Source organism: Pestalotiopsis fici (genome assembly GCF_000516985.1).
Source record: "Pestalotiopsis fici W106-1 unplaced genomic scaffold PFICI_Scf_3, whole genome shotgun sequence".
Lineage (NCBI taxonomy): Eukaryota > Fungi > Ascomycota > Sordariomycetes > Amphisphaeriales > Sporocadaceae > Pestalotiopsis > Pestalotiopsis fici.
In genome coordinates this window covers 6,087,807-6,109,918 of record NW_006917093.1, presented here as the reverse complement: position 1 = coordinate 6,109,918, position 22,112 = coordinate 6,087,807, and the positions used below count along the sequence as shown (strand labels likewise).

At 50.2% G+C, this 22,112-nt stretch overlaps 6 protein-coding genes across 6 annotated transcripts; 2 read left to right on the top strand and 4 right to left on the bottom strand.

Moving 5' to 3' along the window:
• Positions 1 to 2,622: 2,622 nt before the first annotated feature.
• On the bottom strand, positions 2,623 to 3,280 carry PFICI_05963 (uncharacterized protein; the record flags this gene model as incomplete). The annotated part of the gene is made up of 2 exons (XM_007834544.1): positions 2,623 to 3,116; positions 3,169 to 3,280. 2 exons carry the CDS (start codon positions 3,278 to 3,280, stop codon positions 2,623 to 2,625), a joined length of 606 nt encoding a protein of 201 aa, XP_007832735.1.
• Positions 3,281 to 4,031: 751 nt separating this feature from the next.
• On the top strand, positions 4,032 to 4,931 carry PFICI_05962 (uncharacterized protein; the record flags this gene model as incomplete). The annotated part of the gene is made up of 1 exon (XM_007834543.1): positions 4,032 to 4,931. One exon carries the CDS (start codon positions 4,032 to 4,034, stop codon positions 4,929 to 4,931), a length of 900 nt encoding a protein of 299 aa, XP_007832734.1.
• A 339-nt stretch (positions 4,932 to 5,270) lies between these two features.
• Positions 5,271 to 7,411, bottom strand: PFICI_05961 (uncharacterized protein; the record flags this gene model as incomplete). Its single annotated transcript, XM_007834542.1, has 2 exons — positions 5,271 to 6,575; positions 6,629 to 7,411. The coding sequence occupies 2 exons, from the start codon at positions 7,409 to 7,411 to the stop codon at positions 5,271 to 5,273; spliced, it is 2,088 nt and encodes a 695-aa protein (XP_007832733.1).
• Positions 7,412 to 7,964: 553 nt separating this feature from the next.
• On the top strand, positions 7,965 to 8,972 carry PFICI_05960 (uncharacterized protein; the record flags this gene model as incomplete). Its single annotated transcript, XM_007834541.1, has 1 exon — positions 7,965 to 8,972. One exon carries the CDS (start codon positions 7,965 to 7,967, stop codon positions 8,970 to 8,972), a length of 1,008 nt encoding a protein of 335 aa, XP_007832732.1.
• A 48-nt stretch (positions 8,973 to 9,020) lies between these two features.
• Positions 9,021 to 11,569, bottom strand: PFICI_05959 (uncharacterized protein; the record flags this gene model as incomplete). The annotated part of the gene is made up of 2 exons (XM_007834540.1): positions 9,021 to 9,068; positions 9,146 to 11,569. The coding sequence occupies 2 exons, from the start codon at positions 11,567 to 11,569 to the stop codon at positions 9,021 to 9,023; spliced, it is 2,472 nt and encodes an 823-aa protein (XP_007832731.1).
• A 3,916-nt stretch (positions 11,570 to 15,485) lies between these two features.
• Positions 15,486 to 15,722, bottom strand: PFICI_05958 (uncharacterized protein; the record flags this gene model as incomplete). Its single annotated transcript, XM_007834539.1, has 1 exon — positions 15,486 to 15,722. One exon carries the CDS (start codon positions 15,720 to 15,722, stop codon positions 15,486 to 15,488), a length of 237 nt encoding a protein of 78 aa, XP_007832730.1.
• Between the last annotated feature and the right edge of the window lie 6,390 nt (positions 15,723 to 22,112).

Here is a 22,112-nt window from a genome sequence, read left to right as displayed (position 1 = left end):
TATGATGTCCCTACGAAGACAGGACCTTGCGTCTCTCAACTTTGTGGCCTGTGCGGCTTCAAGCTTGAAAAGCATGAATCCGTTATTGCTGGTTTGGTGTTTACCCTATCTACTGACTAAGCTGAGCTGATTCTCATTATAGTGATGAGCAACGGATGTCGATCGGGGAGCATGCCTAATGGTCTGTCAATGACTGACGGATCTGGCACAACTTACTCACAATGTCTCGGTTCATGTGTTCATGATGATGGAAGAGCAATAGGCTGTCATACTGGTTGCGCACAGTCTGTTTCCCCGACCTCGCTCAACGCGTTCTTGGCCATATTGAAACATCAATATGAACTCGCGCCATCTGAGATTGAGGCACGCATTCGATTTCTACATCGTGATGTCGAATCAGCACTCAGAGAAGCAAAGGTGCCCTTACCGCTCGAGCTTTACATTGAGATTGCAAGCCATTTACTTCGCGGCACCAATTTGCAACTATATGCCACCCTCCATCGGTGCGCTACCATCGAAAAACGCAATGAACTTGTCCCGGTGTCCCTTGGGGAGAATGGCAAACACGTCTCTCGCATCCACACTTCAGCCGAGATCTGGGCCAGCTACGTCGAGCTCGAGGGCGTCCGGTATATTTCGTCCCTGAGCAATTCGTGCGATAAATTTTATAACGAATGCATTTTCTCGCCTCAACTTACACAACTGGTGGATAGCATCTGTGTGGCCGAAAATTACCTGGGTATCATAAAGCTGCAATTTTGTGACTCTCGGCAGGATGCAAGCTCTGACTTATGGTGGAGGGTCATCCAGCTTCCCAGACCTGGGCCAGGGGCCAGCTCACTTGATACGGTCCTCCTTGCCCAAACTGATGTAAGCATCTCTCGGTCGTTCCGAATTTGGCTAATTACAAACAGCGATTCAAACTCCGGAACCTCACATTGGAAAATGGTTTAGAGACTCTTCAGCCTTTGTGCGAAATTCCCCTTAAAGCCCCTCTTCGATCGGTCCCATTAGTAGAAAACACCCCGCGTGTTGACCAGCTGTCAATGCTGGAATGTAATCGTCCAGGAATAAAAGCATATTCACTCTACTGGAAAAATCGCATCATGTCGATGCATGCACATTCTGTGGGAGAGAGTATGGCAAGATACCAAGGTCACGAAGATGGAATTTGGATTTATTTCCCTCTGAACGTCGGCGAGAAGATATGTGAGATGTGGAAATACGGCCAAAACTCTAGATCTCGTGGATTGATCGTAAGCCTTCTCGCTACTCCAAAGGCCTAAGGGGATAATACTGACAAACAACTAGTTCAAGACTACGAACGACCGCATTGTCCATTTCGGTCCTTGGCCCAAATCGCGCTCCCGCACTTTTTTCACGTTGATTGATCTTCCGCATCTGGACAGGGTCAGCCGAGTTTTCTTTGATCGCTCTCCACTCGGTGTTCGCAGTGTAGCTTTCGTGTCGCCTGAGCCGAAAATCGATTCGCGATCTCTCACTCTTCCCAATCCTTCTTCCAATTATCCGAGGTCGACTATTTTCGAGCCGTATTTTTATTCCGCAGCTGTTCTCGACGACGTTTGGCAAGTGACACCATGTCAACAGGACGTGTACGGTCAGCAACGTATCGTTGGTTTACTCCTGAAGAATTGGTGTGGTCATGAGTTCTGCGTTGGACGCATTCGTCTGGATCGCCTGGGTCATACCATCGACATGACACATCAACGTACACTATGGCTTGGTTTCTCATGTGACCCTCAAGGACCATCTGTCTCTAGATTGGCATTGACTGGCACAACACGTAGTGAGAATCTGAGGTGGCTCGAAATTCATCTTTCTAATGTTTTGGAGTGGTGGTTCTCGGCAAAGCAGTGCCAGGTTTGCTACAGGGGGGGTTCAAGCCCACCAACGAAACTATAGCTTGCACCAGGATCTTCGCTCGTTGAGTGGCGCTCGATTGCAGCCAGCCAAAATCCACTGCTATAATCCAAGGCCCATTTGTGAAAGGCCCCGATGGTCTATTGTGAGAGGCCCGACGCAAAAATACCAAAAGACTTTGTCCTTTCGCTAGCGGCCAGTATAAAGCGCTGAGGGAAGGCGGTAAGACACGGCAAATAGGAGGGGGCATTGGGCCGCATCCGGCGTAGCGATAGCCCAAACCAAACGGTCATTCTCATCACGCTTCCCATTTCCACCTCCTGCATATGTGATTTATGGTTACATTGAGGAAGGTCACAATTCCAGAAAACACGATCCTTTGATCATCATTAACCATGTCGGTTGATGAAGGTCAGCTCAAGGATTTCGTATGATACTCCCATGCCCTCATCAGACCTGTCATCTCGACGTAACTAACAGTGAACAGCAATCCAGTTGGACAGATTTGCCCAAGAATGACCCCGCGATGTCTGATCTGCCCAAGGCCCAACCCTACATCAGAATCGAGCCATCGTTGCAGGACCAGACCTACATAATACGTGGGGTTGAAGCGGTTTTTTCAAAAAAAGGACAAGAACTTTGGAGCATTCAACAGCCATCTGGGCGAATCAACCTCAAAGCTGGGATAATAGTTACTATTTACAAGGGGTCATATTGCAACGAGAGCTTCGCCACTGATACTCAATCTCCATCTAACTGAAACAGATCATTCAAAATCTCAGTACCTGCCGATGAAATGCGTATCTTGAGAGTATACGCAAGCTGTACGCAATCGGTGAAATCACAGTGTCCTATAGCACGCTCCCATTTGCGCTGTTCACTGCGGTGGACATTGTTGACAATGATGGGGCTGAAGATCTCCTCGAATTTGGAGACGCGGGCGCCGCTTCCGTGCCCCGGAAACATCTCAGATAGCCAGCTTTCTTCGGAAGTGAGATCAAGAAAAACTATGGCATCGTCACCAACGCGAGAACATCTTGCCCTGACGCTTTCAGTCGCTTGCCCATTTCCACGAAAGATGCATTTCGCAACATGACCACCGAGGCAATGTTCTAATCTCCCACAAACACCTAACGGGTAGACGAAGGAATTGGGAATTTCAGCAGAGTTGGGAGGGGCATCTCGTCTGTCTGCTTCGGGCGGCCATTGAAACTTGGGCCGCCTAATGCGAACTGCTAAAAATGGCGTCAGTCAAGTCGATCATGTGGGAAACATGAATGAACCTACTATTCTGTTCTTTTACCGCCTTGCTTTGCCACACGACGCCCCTCTCATCACACATGCGCTTGAATATACCCTGTTCCGAAAATGCCAATGCAGCCAGGCGGTGGATGATCATTGTTGAATCGAAGTGTGTCATTTGTTGTGATTCCATATAATCTCGGACTTTTGCGGCTGTGATCACAGAATGCAATTTTGTCAGTCGCCCCTCTGCGAAACACATCGAAAGAAATGCCAGCTCGCGTGCACTGAGTCGCGCAACTTCACTGTGCAGGTCGCTCTCGGAGGTGCTATTGATAAAACGCACAAAAGCCTTGCATCGAGACAGTTGATTTGATGTCAGTTTGACCCCTGAACAGACCATAGCCTTAGTCTGGACGAAGGACTCCGCTAACTCGATTTGCAAACCAAGGTCGTGGACCAAGTCTTTGGCCCTGTCTATGAGCTCCGGCCGTTTGAAAAGATTGATGTTACAAGCCATTGGATTAGGACTGCGAGTGCGCTGCGCAGAATTGGAGGCTGGGCCTCTCAGGAAACGAGCTTCCAGGAAGTTGGGCATGAGAGAACTTCCGACCATTGATTTGGCCCAGACCGGTTTTTAAGAAAACCGGGTTTTATTGAAACCCGGTTTTGCTGAGACCGGGTTTTCTTGAAGCCGGGTTTGATTTATTTTCAAAGGACTTAATCCTAAAAGGGCTGTCAATTAAGAGAACAGTCAGGATTGGTCAGGACGAATGGCCTTGGGGTTCCAGCATTGTGCAATACAACAGGATCGTTCCAATTGTATAAAAGAGCTGTCTCTCATTCAAAATGTATGTATCAAAGTCGACATCGTTATTTCAAATCTTCTACTTGCGAAAAATATCGTCATGAGCTCTTTCGTTGATAAATACCCAGTCATTCGACTCTTGTTACAGAGGCATCGACAACATGATATTGAATACACTGCCGCGGCGGCGTTTCAATCAACTTTCCACGCCCTGTTCCCCGTGATTGATGGGTACGCTGTCAATTGCGAGCAGTCCGTGGACCAAGGGCGATACAGAGTTGATCTATTTGTTCAAGGGACTGACCCCACGCATCATGCTCTTTACCCGATCATGGTGGGTGAAGGGAAAGGTGGAGGTGCGAGTGCTAAGGAAGTTGAAGATCAGGTATTGAAGAGATCCAAAGAAGCCATTGAGTTCTATGAAGTGGACGGAATCTACGCATTCACCTTCCTGAAAGAGTCTTTCCGAGTCTGGCGGGTTGACAAGCCGGACTTGGTCCTCAATCCTTTGGACGATATGGGAGCGAGGAACGACCGCAAGCACTACATCTATCTTGACTCGAAGCAGGGAGAATGCATTGTGCATCTCACAGATGTCATGAAGTATGAAGAGGTGACCGAAGACGACTATTTGCCCGACTATCTGCCTGCCGGGAGCACTGCTAAGCCTGTGATGCAGGCCGGCAATGCGACTGGATATCAGATACCAGCAATACCTGGTCCATCCACCCAGTCAACATCTATGGGGGATGATGATCGACCGAGGCCCCATGACCCAAAAGGCAAAGGAAGGGAGGCATCCAAATGGTACGAAGTGAGAGTTGTGAAAGAGCAGCATCTCACAAGGCCCAATGAATATATTTTTCAGGATTCCAAGAAGCAGAGGAGAAGCACGACCAAGAAAGATTGGGCGTTGGACGCAACTGGGCCGAGTCCGATTTGGGTATACCAAGGCGGTAGAATGAACTATTTCACCCATCAAGATGTCAGCAACCTTTGAGCAGCGACCAATGTCTGACACCAGAACTAGAAGAGATCGCTAGTCACATTCTTGAATCAGAAAGTCTTGCCTAAAGAATGTGGTTCAACCACTGTACCTGCTAGACTGTTGTGCTTATGTATAGCTACCAGGAATGTCGAAATTTGATGCCCTTGAATGACAAAAGCGCCCCAGAACTCCGTAGACCACCTAAGCATCACGCCGCCGATTTTCAGTGCTGCGTGCGACTTGGATCGAATGAACCCGTATCGTAAACGAGTCAGGCTATAATCACCACGCAGGCGTATGACCGCACGGAATTGAACTCTAATCAAATAATGCAGAAAGACTTGTCGCATATCAGTCGCCACTACGAGGCTCGACCAAGAGACACGCTCCTCTTTGCACATCGTGAGGTGCCAACATGAAAAGTGGCCATAGAGACTCAAGCACACCTAGATCCTTGCAAAATCCGACAGCTTGTTGAAGCGGCACCCAATATTCTTCCTCGCCCATCATTCGCCTGCGCCGCACATTATCGAGTGTTTGCAACTTTAATGCTTTCGAATCGTTATCTAGGGCGGCAAAATTGCATATCGCGAGGCACTCGACGTAGTAGTCAGATATAGACATGGGCATGCGACTTGGGCCAATCGACAGAGTCCACATGCCTCCAGACTTGAAAAGAGCGGCTTCTACCGGCTGATCTGGTGCTTTCTCTACACAAGGACGTTTGCAGGCTCCGTCAGCGCTGGCTTTGCCTGAATCATGCTCGCGCAGCCGCTTCGCCGACCCGTTGATTCTCCTGCCCGAGCCATCGCACCATTGTTGAGTTTGTACTGGTGGTCGCTCGAAGCTCGAATCTGCCCTGCATCTTTTGCTCAATCTGGGATTCGCAACCTCGCTTCCTACAGCATGATCGATGTTGACACTGTCACTTGGCACTAATGTGTGTTGCACCTCCAGAGCCGTCTGGCCATCCAGTCGCAGCGTTGCGGGAGCTATAATCTGCTTCCTGGGCGGTTTGGGGACGGAGATCCTGCCGCTGGGTCTTTGGCGAATTGGGATCGGCTCTTCTTTGCTCCAGAACTGTCCCCTGATAGGAAATGCACGTCCGACCTGTATCGCGAAAAATTCGTGGCTCAGGCAATCTGTGGCGGAGGGCATCTTGAGCAATAGAGTGCATACAAAAGACTCGAATGCTGAGGTGCCTCGTTTAGCCAGACGCGCCACGTAGTTGCGCACGACGGTACCCGGGCAGTATCCCCCTAGACATTCCAGACCTATGATGCCGATGGCCCAGATGTCCACACCACCAATCCCTGCGGAACTGGCCTCCTCGGACTTGGGCAGGGAGTATGGTGTGTAGCCACCACGACTCCTTCGCGCACTACTGTAAGCCGCTCGCCCGAAGCCTGCCAACTTGATATGGATGGGCTCCCGGCAGGCAACCATAATATTGGTAGGCCTAATATCTCGATGGACTAAACCAGCGGAGTGTAAGGTTTCGGCCGCGAGGAGGAGCTGCTTCAAGCAGAGTTGCGCGTCGGGGGCGTTAATGGGTTTGGCCTTGGTGGACTCCTCTAGGTTGCAGCCCCATACGAGGTCCATCACGAGAGAGTATGGCGTGTCGTAGAGCACATCGTGGATGCGAACAAGGTATTTCTGAACTGGGTCAGCGAACAGGCGCAATGCGTCTGACCGATATTAGAACGTACATGGTTAGAGGCCACCCGCAACAGCTTGACCACTCCGCAATCTGTGCTAGGACGCGAGAAGGCCTTCACGGCATACACCTTCTTCCCCTCGTCGGCAGCAAGGAACGTGGCTGCACCCTCTCCCAGCGTTGCGCCGACTTGATAAGTACATGTAGAAGACGAACAGACGCTTGTTGGCGCAATGGAGCTGAGCTCCGCAAGATCAAGTCCTGGGACGTGCCCAGTGCTGGCCTCTTGAAACGCCAGCCAGTGTGCAGAAAATCTCTCTCGGTCATTTTCATGCCTCGGTACCGTGATCTTCAGCTCACACCAGGGAAGCGAGACTGTGTGCTCAAACCCCTCAGGCAAGTGTCTTTGTGACTTGACACGCTCTGTACATGGAGGATCCAGTGAGCGCACCGTCAACTTGGTGCCCCTCCCAGCGAGATTTTTTAGGATAATGGCCCGATGTTCCCATATGAAGAAAATTGCAAACTGTCTCTTACTGATTCCTTGATCTGACCTTCGGGCGAGTATGATGTCGCAGCTGTCCGGGTTGCTCCCGAAGACAAACCCAGCTTGGGGATCACGAGGTAGAAAATCTGTAGTGATGCAAAGATGAGACTCCTGCAGGGTGGGTGACAACGGTGTGCATTCTCTGGAGTCCGCGCCTGGCGATGGACTTTCGCGTACATCATATACATCTTCGGATACGCGAAACTGCGCATTGGCCGGATCGTGTATAAAGGCCGCTTGACATGCGTGGATGGTAAAGAGCGTGTTGAATTGTCTTTCGTTCGCCATCGTGACCGTCAAGGATCAAGTTGCCTGTCCTGAACAAATATGGACTTATAGTGGAAGAGTGGCATGTATATATATATAATGCCCGTACATAGCCATCCTTCGAACCGACCACCGTGCGAACAGAACAGCTCACTCTGATACGAAGCGTCTTGCAGCTGGCCTGGAGAATAGGTGCTTTTTCTGCTCTCCGCGACGCGAGATGGACATCGTCAGCCAATCCGTCTCTCGATACCCATCCCACGCATGCATGGGGGATATGCAATGGGATCCGCCGGTTTGGCGGCTGCAGCACGCGATGTACAGTACTGCGTGGGCACATATTGATATACGACATCTTCATGAATCCCTGACGGAGCAGCTAGGTGCACACCCGTGTGCCAGGCGTCCTTTTGTGTTGCAGACCCACCCCGCGTATTCACTCCGGGCGCCATGCAAGGCGATGGGCCTGTACGCGCCCCGCCAATTTGTGGCAGCCCAGATATAGTACCATCTTCCCGTCAGGCCGCGCGCCTCTTCAATTTCATACTCAACCTATCTCTAGCATATCAGCACAATGGACAAACCTTCACTCCAACCGCTGACGCGCAAAAACCTCGTCAACCACGATAACGCCTGGGCAGCAGATGCTTACAAGGTGCCTTGTGCCCGCGCAGACACCGCAAGGCGACAGCTTCACCAATTGCTTTGGACCCTTGGGCGGATCGGACCCCGAGGCCAACACATTCTCAAACAATTGGACATTTACATCGCTGGTCCTTACAGCGTTCAGTGTCGGGAGTCTGCCGATGTAGAACCCGACCCAAATGACGTGCAGTACTGGGAGGACAAATTGCAATCGTACAGAGATCAATATACACCAATCATTCTGCTAGAAGAAGCGAAGGGTCGCGTCTACTCAGAAATGATGGTGCTGCGCCAACTGGGACGTGAAGGTGCACGCTTGCTCGCCCTCGACGAGCTCTACATCGCTGGCCCCTACGAAGTCAGATGTGCAGCCGAAAGGTGCTCCGAAATGCCCCTTGACGACGTCCGCTATTGGGATGAGAAATGGCATCACTTTCACACTGGTGTCGAGGCTTTGAAGAGTGCCTGCCCTCGACCGCTCTCTCCTGCAGCCCTTACCATTGACGGCAGCTTGACTGAAGCTTTCACGAGCGATGATGACGCCACTACAGAAAAGACAGTGGTCCGCCGGGACAACAAGGTGGAGGCTTGGGTGCACACGCTGCAAGACGATGCTGGTGCTCGGCCCCGCAATGGAACTTCGCATGCGCACCAATCTTGGACAAATTCATCACATCTGCTTCAACACCAGCCAGGCAATGAACCGGCCAATGTTGAGCCACCAAGGCCGCGCAAAAGGAAGCACCAAGCGCCGGAGGGGGAGGATAGCAAAAGTTCTCGTGAGCTGCGCCGATCAAAACGATTGAAGGCGCATGAGAAACTTCCGAAGACATCAAGGCAAGAGCTCGAGGATGCCACGATGTCAACTCTCGGCGATCATGGCCTGAGAAGGAGTGCTCGACTGGCGCTCAAGCCGCGCAAGCGTTACACTGGCTGAAATCCTGGCAGCTATACCAGGTACTCACTCCCGCTGTCAGAAAACCCTTCATGTACACTCCCTCGTGGTGTTTCCAGGATGGTTCTCTCGCTCTCGCTGCGAATCGCAGGAGAGTCCCAGGCTGTGTAGTCAAAGCTAAGGGTCATGGCTGGTGGTGTCAAATCGATACTAACCATCTCATCATCCTCCATCAGAGTGGCAATGGACTCGACAGATCGAGGTCTCAGAAGAGGTGATGTGGGTTCGGAAATGCTCGGATGTTCGGACACGACTATCCCTCCAACTTCCTCCCTACCTTGCATGTGGTCTAAGTCTGACGTCAAGGATGACCTCGCGACCGAGAAGCGTTCTGGAGTCTGGAGCAACGACCTGGGTTGATCACCGATGAGGGGTATGTCGTCAGGAGGGACAGTGCCGCTAAGTGATGGGCGGGGGGTGCTGAGCAATGATCTTGATGAATACCTAGGGAGAGGGGTCGCTTCATGCAAGGGAGTGTGAAGCAACGACCGCGACGCATCACTTTGGGTTCCCACACTCCAGCTGGTGGCGTCGGCAAGTATTGGTCCGCCTGTCAGAGAGCTGCCGAAACGCGACAGACCAGAAGTATTTGGGCGCGTTCGACTTGTCGGTGTCTGCAAAAGCGATCGGTCGTCGTCGCTGCGCGCGGCAGGGGTCAACGCTTGCTGCGAGGTAGTTGGGCTGTCGAACGATGGCTGCCAAGAGTTCATCACTTCAACTCCTTGGCCATCCAGCTCAGTAACGCTCCGCGCCGCCGCGTCTAGCCGAACATCAATTTCGGGGGAGCCTGCCGCCTCTTCCGCAGCAGTGTGCATTTGATAGACCCCATCAGTCTGGGTCCCGCGATGCTGGCCCAGATCTATGACCTGTACTGCCTCGACTTCGATGTGAGGACTAGTGGGCTGTTGTAGCGCAGGCTGCGCGGCACCATCTCGTGAACGTCCCCAGATGGAAATGACTCGAGGCTCGTGGGATGGCTCGAAACAAGCCAGCCTTATGAACGCCGAAAGCAGATCCTTGTGGATGTAGGCAACCGTGGGCCTTGTAGGCGTAGCGGCGTGCAGCTGCGGGAAGAATGCAATTCTCTGAATCTGGCGAAAAATGCGAGAATGGGGCCTGCCCAGTCTTCTTTTGGCAATCTTGACTTCGACATCCATTGGACCATCATTCACCGCCGACGCTGCTGGCCCGTCTTGCTCATGCAGAGAGGAGTGAACATGCTCGTCGATGATGCGATTGGAAAAGCCCAGCAACTTCGCACTTTGATAGAGTGCATTGACGGACGATGGCTGTACATTAGCGCGCATGCAGTCCTTCCCGTCTTGCTTGGGTGACTCATTGCAGAGGCTTGGGAAATTTCGCAACGCCATCAACACCATCTGCTGCCAAGCGAGCGAAAATGAGGGAGGCGACGTGGTGGTATGGAAAATACCTTCATGCACTTCGACCAACGAAGTTTGGGGAGGTTGCCAGTCTTCGGCCAGCCCGGCGATCAATTGTGATTTCGGTTTGTGTGGGATCAAATATTGCCTCAGGATCTTGACCAGAATCGTGAGGAGCTTCATGTTCTCATGGAAAGATCGAATGGTGGGGATGACAGTGCGCAGGCCAAGCAACCGCTGCTTGATCTCTTCTCGGAGAGCCGGATCGTATGCCTCCGCAAAGATTTGCCGTTGATCCATAAGATCGCATATGGTTGCACGGTCGACCGTACTTGCCTCGGGCGCGAGAGACTGCAAATGCCTGACGGTATCGATGTCGACGTAGCGCCGCGCGCTCTGATCACCGCCCGCAATCCGGTCCCACACGCGGTAGATGTGGTCTAGGTACGCGACAATCTGCTCGTTGCAGCGCAGAGCGAGATGTTTATGTATGTTGCCAAGCTGGAGTCCCTCCCAAAGACCTGGGAAGACCATGAGTTTGTCGAAAGCCTCTAGGACAGTTGCTGGGGCAGTCGCCCCTCCGATCTGCCGATACATCTTCATCCTCGATTTCTCCCCCAACAGCATGCGCAGGCTGATCCTCTTGCACGGCGTCAGTCTGACAGACCAGCTCTGCACCTGTCGCTCGCTAGCATGGTGGCGCCGTGCATTGCAAAAGACCTCACCGTCCGAATGCGCAAATTGTGGGCTGTACCGCTCAGACAGACCCTGGACGATCGCCCTCCTGGCTTCACTGGTAAAGCTATTGGGAATGCAATACAATTGCACAATCCAGCATGACTCAGCACCGAATACATCAATCGCTGTTTCAATTCGGTGACGGCCATGCGGGCACCATATTCGAGTTCGTTCCACGCGGGGATAGATCCCACTGTGAAGGGTCTGCTTTAGTTCCTGTGCCGAGACGCCAACTTCAGAGAGGATATTCGATAGTTCCCTCTCATTCAAGATGCCGTCCACATGGTTGGCAGAGATGCCAGGCTCGAAGTTGACCTCGAACACATCGCGCAGTCGAGATTGGATGCGCCGATCCACCTGCCGAGGGCAATGGCCTCGTGCATCGAAATCTAGCAGGGAGATGGGCACCGCAACAAAACCCGCAAGCAGTTTAGAGTAATCATTTTTGCATGTACCCATGACAGATTGCAATTACCAGTACATCCAACAGCTGGATGCCTAAGATTACCAGGGATTGCGACTGGTAAATAATCGTGCTCAATCTGAAGGGTTGTCTGCATGACTGTACTGGTAAAATCGGAAGTCTGGCTTCTCTTTACTGGTCGTGAATGAGAAATCTTCTCTTTACTGGTCGTCAATGTACTGGTAAAAATCGGAAATTCGTCTTCTCTTCACTGTGACTGGTAAAATCCGGAAAGTGACTTCTCTTTACTGGTCATGACTGTATGTAAAACGTAGAGTGACTTCTACTGATGACTGTACTGGTAAAACGGAAAGTGACTTCTAGCTACTGGTAAACGTACTAAAACTACGTGATTTGCGACGTCTTCTATTTACCAGTATCGGCTGGCGACATTGTGTACTAGTAAATGTACCGAAAAGTACGTATCTTTGAGATCGATTACCATTTTCGACAATCTTGTTTGCCATTTCTCCATTTTTGGAAACAGGAAGTTTGCCTTTTAAGCGCCGTGATCCAAGTCTATGGCACATCCTGCTAAATTTAGCATCATGCCAGGCCCTGCAACCGCCCGGTATAAGTTTCATTGGTCTGCCACATTCTGTTTGTCAAGCAAAAATCCGTACCTCAAATCATTTATCGACAAAGATGATTTGGAAATTCTTGAAGCAGCAGGCGCTGGTCGTCCAGCTTCTCAATAATCACCAGAAGCTAGCAGCACGAATCAATGATTTCGGACCGATCATTCTCTGTGGAAACTCAATAATCCTCTTCCTTCGTGGTTTGTTTCATACGTTCAACACCGTACCTCCATCAACTGACCATTGCTTCAGGCTATGAACTCACCAGTGCTGCCATCCTCCAAAGCCCACTCCATGAGACATTCGGGAACTCGACCCTGGTCAATCTGGCATTCTTTCTTGGCGGAGCCGCCTTATCCCCGATGCTGAGAGATCTTGTGATGCTCTGTGATCTGAGGTGGTTAGGTGTGGCTTCTTGTCTCTGTAGCTTGCTGGGCTCATGTCTGGCTGGCACGGCTCAGCGCATCGAGGTATTCCTACTTGGCCGCATCATAATGTCTGTTGGCTCTGTCTCGTTACATCAAATGCAAGTTCCGCCATCTCAGCCTGTCTACCTAGACTAACTCCAAACAGAGCACTTTCGTACAATGCGCATCAGGCCCCCTCCGGACGCCCGACTCTCCAAGGTATCATTTGGACTTTTTTTGCCATGGGCTTCTTCTCTGGGCCACTCATCGCTGGCGCTTTGTCAGAACATCTGACCTGGAAATGGGTTCGACTCTCCAATCTCCTATGTTCTGCAAAAGACTGACGTAATAGGCCTTCTTAATTACGACGCCTCTTTCTGCTGCCACTATGCTCTTTTTCATGCTCGGATACCCTAGCCTCAACCTTATTCAGAAATCGCAAGAAGTGATTCCCACGGTCGACAAAATCGCATCGCATATCCAAGAGCATAGCGACCTAATCGGAGATAGTCTCTGGATCATACTTATGTTCTTGGTTTTTTGGGCTTGTTCCGAATCGCGCCTGGACAAGCCCAAGGCAAGGACTATCCTGGGTTGGCTGCTGTTCGGCTCCTTCCTCGTTCTCTTCGTTTTTCAGCAATTCAGGCGAAGAAGGGCACGACGCTACAGCATTTTGTCAATCATGTCGTGTCGCGAAAGGTGCCTGGCTTTGTCCTTTCTCTGCACGGCGCTTGCTTCACTTGGTTATGGGGCGACGATTTTCCAGGCAACAGTCTTCTCTACCAGCAGCGGTCGGTCCACGATGGAAACAGCAATCACTTTGATGGCGCTCCTTGGGCCTATGATCGCCACTACGATCATATCTGGATATTTACTTGTCAAGATTCCTTACCCATTTGTATTCGTCTTCGGGTCACTCCTCATGATTGGTGGCTCATGCATACAGCAATCAGTCGACTCATTTGGGAAGTTGTTCTTGCTCTCCCTCGCGGAATCTGCCGCCGGGTTCGGATTGATTTGGCAGGCTGCATTGCCCATGAGCTATGTGATGTTACAGTCCGAGGACGGATTTCTGCCACACGACCTACGAAGCAGTGCGGTCTCCGTTTTTAATATGTCCCAGATGGGTGGTATTTCTGTCTCATTGGCGATCATGCAACCCGTGCTTGCGAGATATCAAAACTTAATCACCACTACATATGGCCAAGTCTTGCGCCGAAGCGCCTGGCTCACTTTGGCTGCTGGTAGTGTCATATTCTTGGCTGCACTTTGTATGCAATTCAAGAGATTGCCACTGCATACGCAAGCGGAGTCGCAATTATCGGAACATGAAAAGGCAATAGGTGATGACAACCCTGGATCATCCAAAAATTGAAGGGCATATTTGAACAGGTCATCCCACAGGCATTGAAAAGTCCCCAGTGGTGCAGGCTTGTCCGTGACTTGGCCCTTAAGAGCCATGGCGTTCTTGCAGTTTTTCTGGCATTGGGAACACGCTACTGTCTTTTTATCATGTACTCGATTCGTGTGCCTTTTTGCCCATGCTCCTGAGTATGATAGATATGCTTTTATAGAACCTGTCTGTATTCCACCTTGACCCGGCAGGGAACACATAATGCTGGCGAATCTGTGTTCATATGCAATCCCCTCAAGCAAATTGTGCCTGCCATGGTACAAGCATGTGTCTAGTGTCTGGCAATTGCTTATACGTAGCCAAGGGCGATTCGTCTGCAATCATCCATAACACAGACTCCAGCTGATAGCGTGGATGATCATGGCTCTAGGACTGAGCGCTCACGTCCAACGTCAGAACGACCGTAGAATCGGCATTGAGATTGATCCATTGGGTTGGCCAGAACAACTCCAGGTCGAACCCAGACGGGATCGCCCAAGCCCGGAGTCCTAAATTTAAGGTCTTGATGTAGTGACTCTCCAATCATTGCAACAAAGGAAACCGGTAGAAGATGAACATGAGTGAAGAAAATGCAGCTTCTTGATACTATCGCAAATTATGTACCTCTCGAACATGGTTTTTCAGTGTTTTGGCGGCTTTGAATACTGCCATGCATTCAGAACATGAATAATCCCCTCCCAAATGGACATTGTGGTTGTGCCGAGTTAGGGCTGGCTGATTCTCAAATGTTCTTGGGCACATTGTGCACCACAATTGTGTATGTTTGATCGAGATATGCTTTTGTAAAGCTTCAGCGTCGTAGCAACATTGATGACAGTGCGGACATGACACTTCCCTGCAATCTTTCCCTTGACGACTCTTCTCCGTGTGCTTTCTTAATGCGCTTTTGCTGTTAAATGAACGACAGCATAGACTGCATACCAAAGGCTCTTGCGTGTGCACATCATCCATATGACTTTTGACATTCATGTATGCTTTCTCGCATAGAGGACATAACCCTGGTTGACTCCCTGGTGACGGTTTTAGGACGATTCCAGAGAGATCCAGTTTGGCAGCACATGTGAGCTGCTGAGAGGCCATAGCGAACTCTGCATTCGAGTAGACGTCGGTTGTTAAGTTACCCACTCCGGATCTCTGGGGATCTAGACCTTGGGGAGGAGACAATTCTGGAGATGGTAGTATAGGTTGAGGTCCAGTCCAATTATCAGTGAAATCGATCTGCTGGGCGTGCAATGACTGCTCATCGGTTGATCCAAGTATCTGGCTCGAAGCCTGAAAAGGAACCCCCGGGAGTTCTGGATGGAGGCCAGGACGAGCCCACGACGGAGAGGAATCTCGACGACACAGACTTTGGTGCGGGGTCATCATGAAGACTGTTCTCGCATCCCAAAAGTTTAAAGCAGGGTGCTCCGCCAGAAACTGATCCTGTTTTTGGAGGCCAAGAGGAGGTGGAGGGAAGAATTGCGGCGCAATCTGGTCGTGGTTGGCCAAACAAGTCGTACCTAATTAGATGTCAAAATTCAAGTCTCTTCTTCGCTGTAATCAACTTACCCAGCTCTTTGGCCTGTGACCCGCCATAATCGCAATCTAAGGGTGGCTTGATGGTTTGTCGCTCGGTTTTTGCCTCTTCGAGATCTAAGAGCGGCGCTACTTCATCTTCGGGATGCTTTTGCATTCTTTGTCGCAAGCCGTTCCCGAGTTCAGGCATTGAACGCAGGAATTGCCGATGGGCGTGCATTTGAACTTCCATAACGGTGCCCAAAGTTGTGAAAGGGTATGGTAGAAGTACAATAGTTGAGTCGTTCACATCCAACAAAGGCTGGATGGTCAAAGATATATACTTGATTGGAGAAGCGATTTTTCAGTGACATAGGAAGGAATTGTCGGCTTTGTGCTCTCCAAGCGAGGTCACAGAAGCCAATCAAGTGCGTGAACTCGTCAAAACTAAAACTTGCCTCTTCCGGCTTTCATGCTAGAAATGGTTCAATATAGCAGCATCTGGTGTGTACATACCCCAAACCTTCCAAGAGGTTGGTCACTTTCTCAATATCAAGCCACACCCCCTATGGAGGAAGGTTGTTGTACGACATTGGCCTTCGAGTGTCCAGGGTCGGGATGGGCCTATCGGGTACTGTGAAGAGTTCACAGTACGAGTTCACAGTACATATGGGCTTGCATCATGGTGCCCATGTCGTGGGATCAGAAGCGGGTTTCATTGGATACAACGAAGAAAACGACTTAGACTCGACGCAATTTCACCCTAGTCATGTCTGTCGTGTGTTCGAGACCTTGGGATGCGGAAATCCCCTGTCCTCTATCTTGAATACATGCAAGCTGTACGGCCAACAAGCGAGGTTGGTCAGCGGTCGGCACAGATGGGAGGTATATCCGTCTCCATAGCTATCATGGAACCTCTGCTTGGAAACTGCCCGCCACTACTGATGCGAAAATCCTGCGCCGAAGTGCCTATCTGACTATGGCCGCTGGCAGTTTCGGATTCCTGATTGCTCTGTGCATGAATTCCAAACTCCTGTGTAAGCGGATGGACAAGTCACAATCAATTGGGAAAGAGAAAGCTATGGATAAAGATGAGCAAGAAACTGCATATTTTAATTATCTGACCAGGTAACTAGGGAGCAAATTGGACATGTTTTTTGTGCTTGCGTTTGTGTCGAGTTAACTTTTCTTTGCTTTGTACAACCTGATTGCAAAACTCGCACGTGAAAAGCTTTGATGAATGTTGATTGCGGTTATGCCGTTGCAAACAGGTTGCGCTTCTGTACCTTTTTTTGCATTTATAGCAATACGCTGGTGTGACGACATGTCGCCTCCGAATGTGAAGTTTAAGTTTTTCAGCGTTCTGGAATATTTCCGGGCATTGGTCACATTTTGATGGTTCATAAACATGCACAGACATGTGACGTTTAAGTTTCTGAGGGTTCTGAAATACTGACGGGCATTGGTCACATCGTGATTGTTCATGAACATGCGCAAGCAAGATGTGACGATTCAAGGCGGCCTTCCTTGGGTACGACTTCGAACAACCGCAAAGAAATTGTCCTTGCCTGTCGATGGCGGCCGACGATCCCGAACCCAACGCGATTGGGCCCTGTTGTTGCTGCTGCTGTTGCGGGTAGACAGATCCCAGCCATGGCGTTGTATCGCGGAATACTAGGGATGAACCCATTCCTTCCGCCACGCAAGCCACTGGCTGGGAGGGTCTCGACAAGCCAAACTGCATCAGATTCGTTGTAGGCTCGAACGAATAGACCTGCGACTGGATTTCTTGCGCAAACGATGGCTCTGGCAGCGGTAGTGGAAGTACTGGCCAGTCGGTAGACAAATCGACTGGGACTGGTTGTTCGGACGAGACAAACTCAAGTGGGCTGATGAACGGCTCCGTGGAGAGATCCTGGTAAAGGGGTAGTATAGGATGGATCGGCTCTTCACACCAAGCAGATTGAACAGAAGGTGCAAGCTCAGATAGGATGACCGAAAGTGGATCGTAGAATTGGTTCGAGAACTGACTTCGATTTCGGAGGGCGTTTTCTTCCAGGGCATGATTCAGAAATAGAGAGGAAGCATCATATTGCAACTCGTTACTTGCTTCAAAGTAAGCCCAAATTGGCGTCGTGTTTTGTGGGTTATTGGCTTGTAACTTGTCGTCTCCTTGGTCATAGAACCCAGGCGTTGTCTTGTTTGCCTCGTCATAACTTGAAGTCGGTATGACAGCTCGAGAATAGTTGGGCTCGATTATTGGGCTTAGTAGTGGATTTGCGAGGGGCTTGAGCGTCGTTTTGCGGGTTCGAAGGGTCTCCTAGTTGATTTGACGTTAGTCGTGTATACAAAATCGAGAGAAGATACCTACAGGTCTACTGCAATCCAAGCCCTCGTTCACGCACCGATCGCACGCGTCACTGACGTCTGTACATCGCAATCTGAGTCCCCGACATCCATAGCAAGCTGGAAAAAGTCTTTTTCGGGGTATGGTGGGATTCTTGGCCTGCACCAAATCGGATCAGACGTTAGTGGTGCGTGTACGAATGAAGAGAAGACACTTACAAGTCTCTTGCAATCTAAACCTTGTCTCTTGCACCGATCGCACGTACCATTGACGTCCGTACACTTGACTCTTTTTTGACGGCATCGATGACAAGGCAGAAACTCTCTCTTTCGTAATTTCATCATCCTCGCCATATTGAACCAAGAATGGATTGTCGCAATATTGGTGTTTAGCAGGGACAAAAAAGCGAGCTCAACTCCGATGCTAAGGGCTGTGGCGCTTATAACAGTAATCATGTGAGCCAAGTGAGGTCCTCGGTCGCCCCTTTTCCGGTATGCCTCTTGCTCAAACAAGATACCTAGTAAGAGGAAGAACCACAATTCAATGCAACTCTCCCTTTCCGAGTCCAATCGTTACGCACTGTACAATACCGACTCCAGAGACAAATTTCTTTTGTATTTGAAGGCGCACCGAATGCTTGAATATACATCATTCACTCGGAGCAATCTTCATCCTTGTCCTGCGGCACATCAGAAGGGCATGGGTGTAATGTGATCCCATATGACGGCGGTTCAGAAGATGTGTTTCTTTTCCACAGCTGGGGCCAGGGGCGGCTGGAGCTGGAATATTGTTTTGCGCCGTGAACGAAGGCACTCGATGGTGCGAGCAATTGCCACAGATCTTTATAGAACGCATCACGATTCGAGTTATGAGGGTCCTTTGTGAGGGAGTGAACGGCCGAGCTTTTCTATCTTCTTTACATAGGCACCTCTAAATTTTGATGCAAATACTCTTTAGATTAGACCGATCACTCAGGGGTGTCGGCGTTTGCTACAACAAGAATGCGATGCACGTTATAATTTCCTAGCTATTGCATTGCACTTAGAACATGGTGATGGATTCTCCAAATGCACACGCTCATGATGCTTCCTGAATTTCCCGTCATCCTCGAACATTTTGTGGCATTGATCACATTGGATGGCTGTTGGGGCATCCTCCCCCACGAGGCAAACTGCTGTCTGCGATTGAGGCTGTACTCGGGTCGCCGTGAGCTCGAAGGGATGAACTGCGCTCGGGAGATCTGGAAGCGGTTGTCGAAGTTCAGGCCAATTGGAAGCAAATTGCTCTTGCATGCTGAACCAGAGTGGTGGATCAGTCGGTACAAAGTCAGATGGGCTGACCGGAAACTCCAGGAAAGTAATCATGTGAGGAGGCAGCATCGAGACAAATCCAGTGTGAGGCTTGTCGATAATTTGCGGCTCGTTGCTACTAGCGTAGTTTTGATTCGAAATGGACATCTCCTCGTCACCACCTATGTGGTTATGTTCCAGAGGCGGTGTTGAAGTCGGCGTAGTGACCAGACCTGCGGAGTACTTATGGGCCGGCTTATACTTTTATTTCAGCATCAGTGAGTATAAAGATCGCGAAAGTGAACACTCACTTGTCTCACGCAATCATAGCCCAATCCCACGCACCGGTCGCACGCACTACTAACATCCTCGCATTTCACTTTTTTTCGACGGCATTCATCGCAAGGTGGGAATATCCTCTTCTTCGATACCATTGTCGCAAAGCCTTGGTACTACTACGACAAGGGCTGTGGCGCCTGTACTGCATATAAATAGTAGTCCTGAGAGCTGAACGGAGTCCTTGGTCGCCCCTTTTCTAGTATATCTGTTGGCTATATAAGATCCCTAGTAATTACAGCTAAGTATGGTACCTTTCGCGTGAGGGAGGAATTATAAAAAGGAAGAACCATAATCGAACCATACTCATCCGTCATATACTCCAAGCGGCCACGATAATCTGCTAATTGTGATAGTTCTATATACGGGCTATTGTCAGTGTTGAATGAATCAGTAGGAGCTAATGGAAGGCCTGTGGCGATTGCTCGCATTATCGAGTGCCTCTGTGGGTGGCCAATGTTCAATCTTCAAAAGGAAGCAACAACATTATGACTTTAGCGTGGTCTTCTGGCGTGGCCGTCATTGGATCTACCTCCACATCCGTGCATACCACCACAGTCGCTCTTGAAATGAAATGCTCGAGATGAGGCAATGTTCCGGCTCGAACCGCCTGTAGCCAACTACTGCCTCGGCGTCATACGGTATCAAATCACACCCATTCCCCTCCAGATATGCTGCAGGAAATGCGGCATGCATTGGCCTCTATCCAGAGCCCATCAAATTCAACGGTCTGTTGGTGACGACTGCATTAAGTTCTACATTGCATAGGCTAGAGTGTTGCTTTTCGATGACAACAGTGGAAGGATCTCATTGGACATGACGGAGGGTGTGACTGAAATTAATGTAATTTCACCCGTCCTTTCAGGCAGAACCATTCGGAAGAAATCCCGCTCGTATCCGTCGTTTGCTCGAAACCTGGGGGTGCCTGGATCCCATGTCCTTTGTCTTGGATATTTGCAAGCTGCATGCCCAAAATATGAGTTTGTACTTCCGGTTCCATGCAAGTGCATAGGCCCCCAAGGTCTGGCATCCCTAGCTCACTGCAAAGTTGATCGCGACTGTGAATAATCAGACGTGAAGTATTGTGAGAAGTTCACAGAGATACACACCTCAAGCTGAGAGTCATGGCAACCCATCCTGCGGGATCTGGTACAAGAAAGTGGTCGGGTAGACTCGTCAATTTCTGGCACAGGGCATCCACCGCCATGTCAATGACTTCTGCGATGTGCCTGTGCCTGGTGTTGGCTAGCTTCCCAAGATACAACCCGCGTTCTAAAGCCTCTCAGTATCGATCACAACAATTGCTAGAGACTTACCAGCAAGGTAGCGGTATACAGCTAACGCTACGTGCCTTCCACGTCGTGCAGCGATTCGATTCACGATCTCGGCTACTATGCTTAGTACATGTTGCCAGCGCGGGCGGTGGTCCGGGACTTCAGTCCAACCATCCTTTTGTAGTTCCAATACTCGCAGTAAGCAATTGCCGTGCAACCACAATAGCCACTGCGTGAAATCCTGTGACCTGCCCAGGGAGTCCAGGAGCTGCTCAAGCTGCTCCTGGCCATCGCGTGTTTCGTGCATTGATTTGAACAGATCGACTACTTTGCCGTCCGGCTCAAAGTCCTTGATGTCCCGGTCACGAACCCTCCTTTGACCTTCCAAAACAATCGTAATGAAGTCATCCGCAATCTCATTGGATTGCGGGCGCCTACTCCTGGTCTCTAAAGCAGCCACCGATGTGTCCATCACCGCAGGAACATGGGGTGAAAACAAGACGGAAAGCACATCAGTCTGCACCGGGCTGGCGCTCCGCTTCGATCGGATCAGTATGATGTGGAAGTATCGGTACGTGGATGGCGAGCCTCAGCCAGGGAAAGCGGGGGTTCCTCAGCCCTTCCCAGGGCACGCCTTCCATGTACTGCATAACACCAGAAAAGTGTGGGTCTTTCTGCACCTCGACCCAATCGCTTATTTCCTGCTATGCGTTGCTTTCCCGTTTCGAATAACTGTGCCGTTGAAGTTGGCACCTCCCTGCGAGAAATATCACAGCACCATTGCTCGACTCGTGGCAATAAATCACGGCAACCTGCACAGAGTACGCGAAACTATCATCAACGACAGGGGGGAACTGCGCTCCAACATAGCTTTCTATTCATTGTGCCTCAAACGACTATATTGTCACCCAGCTTGGCGGTATCAGGTACAAATGGAGTACTTTATGTTTCCCCTGACTTTTCATATATACCACACCCGGAATGACCCTCCACCGCGATAGAGCAACATAGACCAACGTCAAAGCGCTTGACGCTCCAAGATTCCATAATCCCAGTTCGTTTTGCCCACAAGGAGACAGAGTGCGTAAGAGAGGAGGTGATGCATTGTTGCAGTGGTCCTGAATGAGACAAATTGGCATATTTCTTTTCTCGTTGAGAGCGATACTTACCTAGGTACCTGTCTTCAGGTGCTGGTAACTTCTTAGGGTTTGAGGATAGAGTTTTGATGAGCAGATGGAGAGGAAAGACGACAATACTTCCTCGGGAGGAAAGCTCTTATATATACATATCCCATGGGAATCCTGACCACGTGCTTACGGAAGTTTTCGAGCAGTCCAGAGGGTACAAAGAGACCCGGCCGTTCCAAAACTCAATTTTCTTTTATCATTCCAACTTAC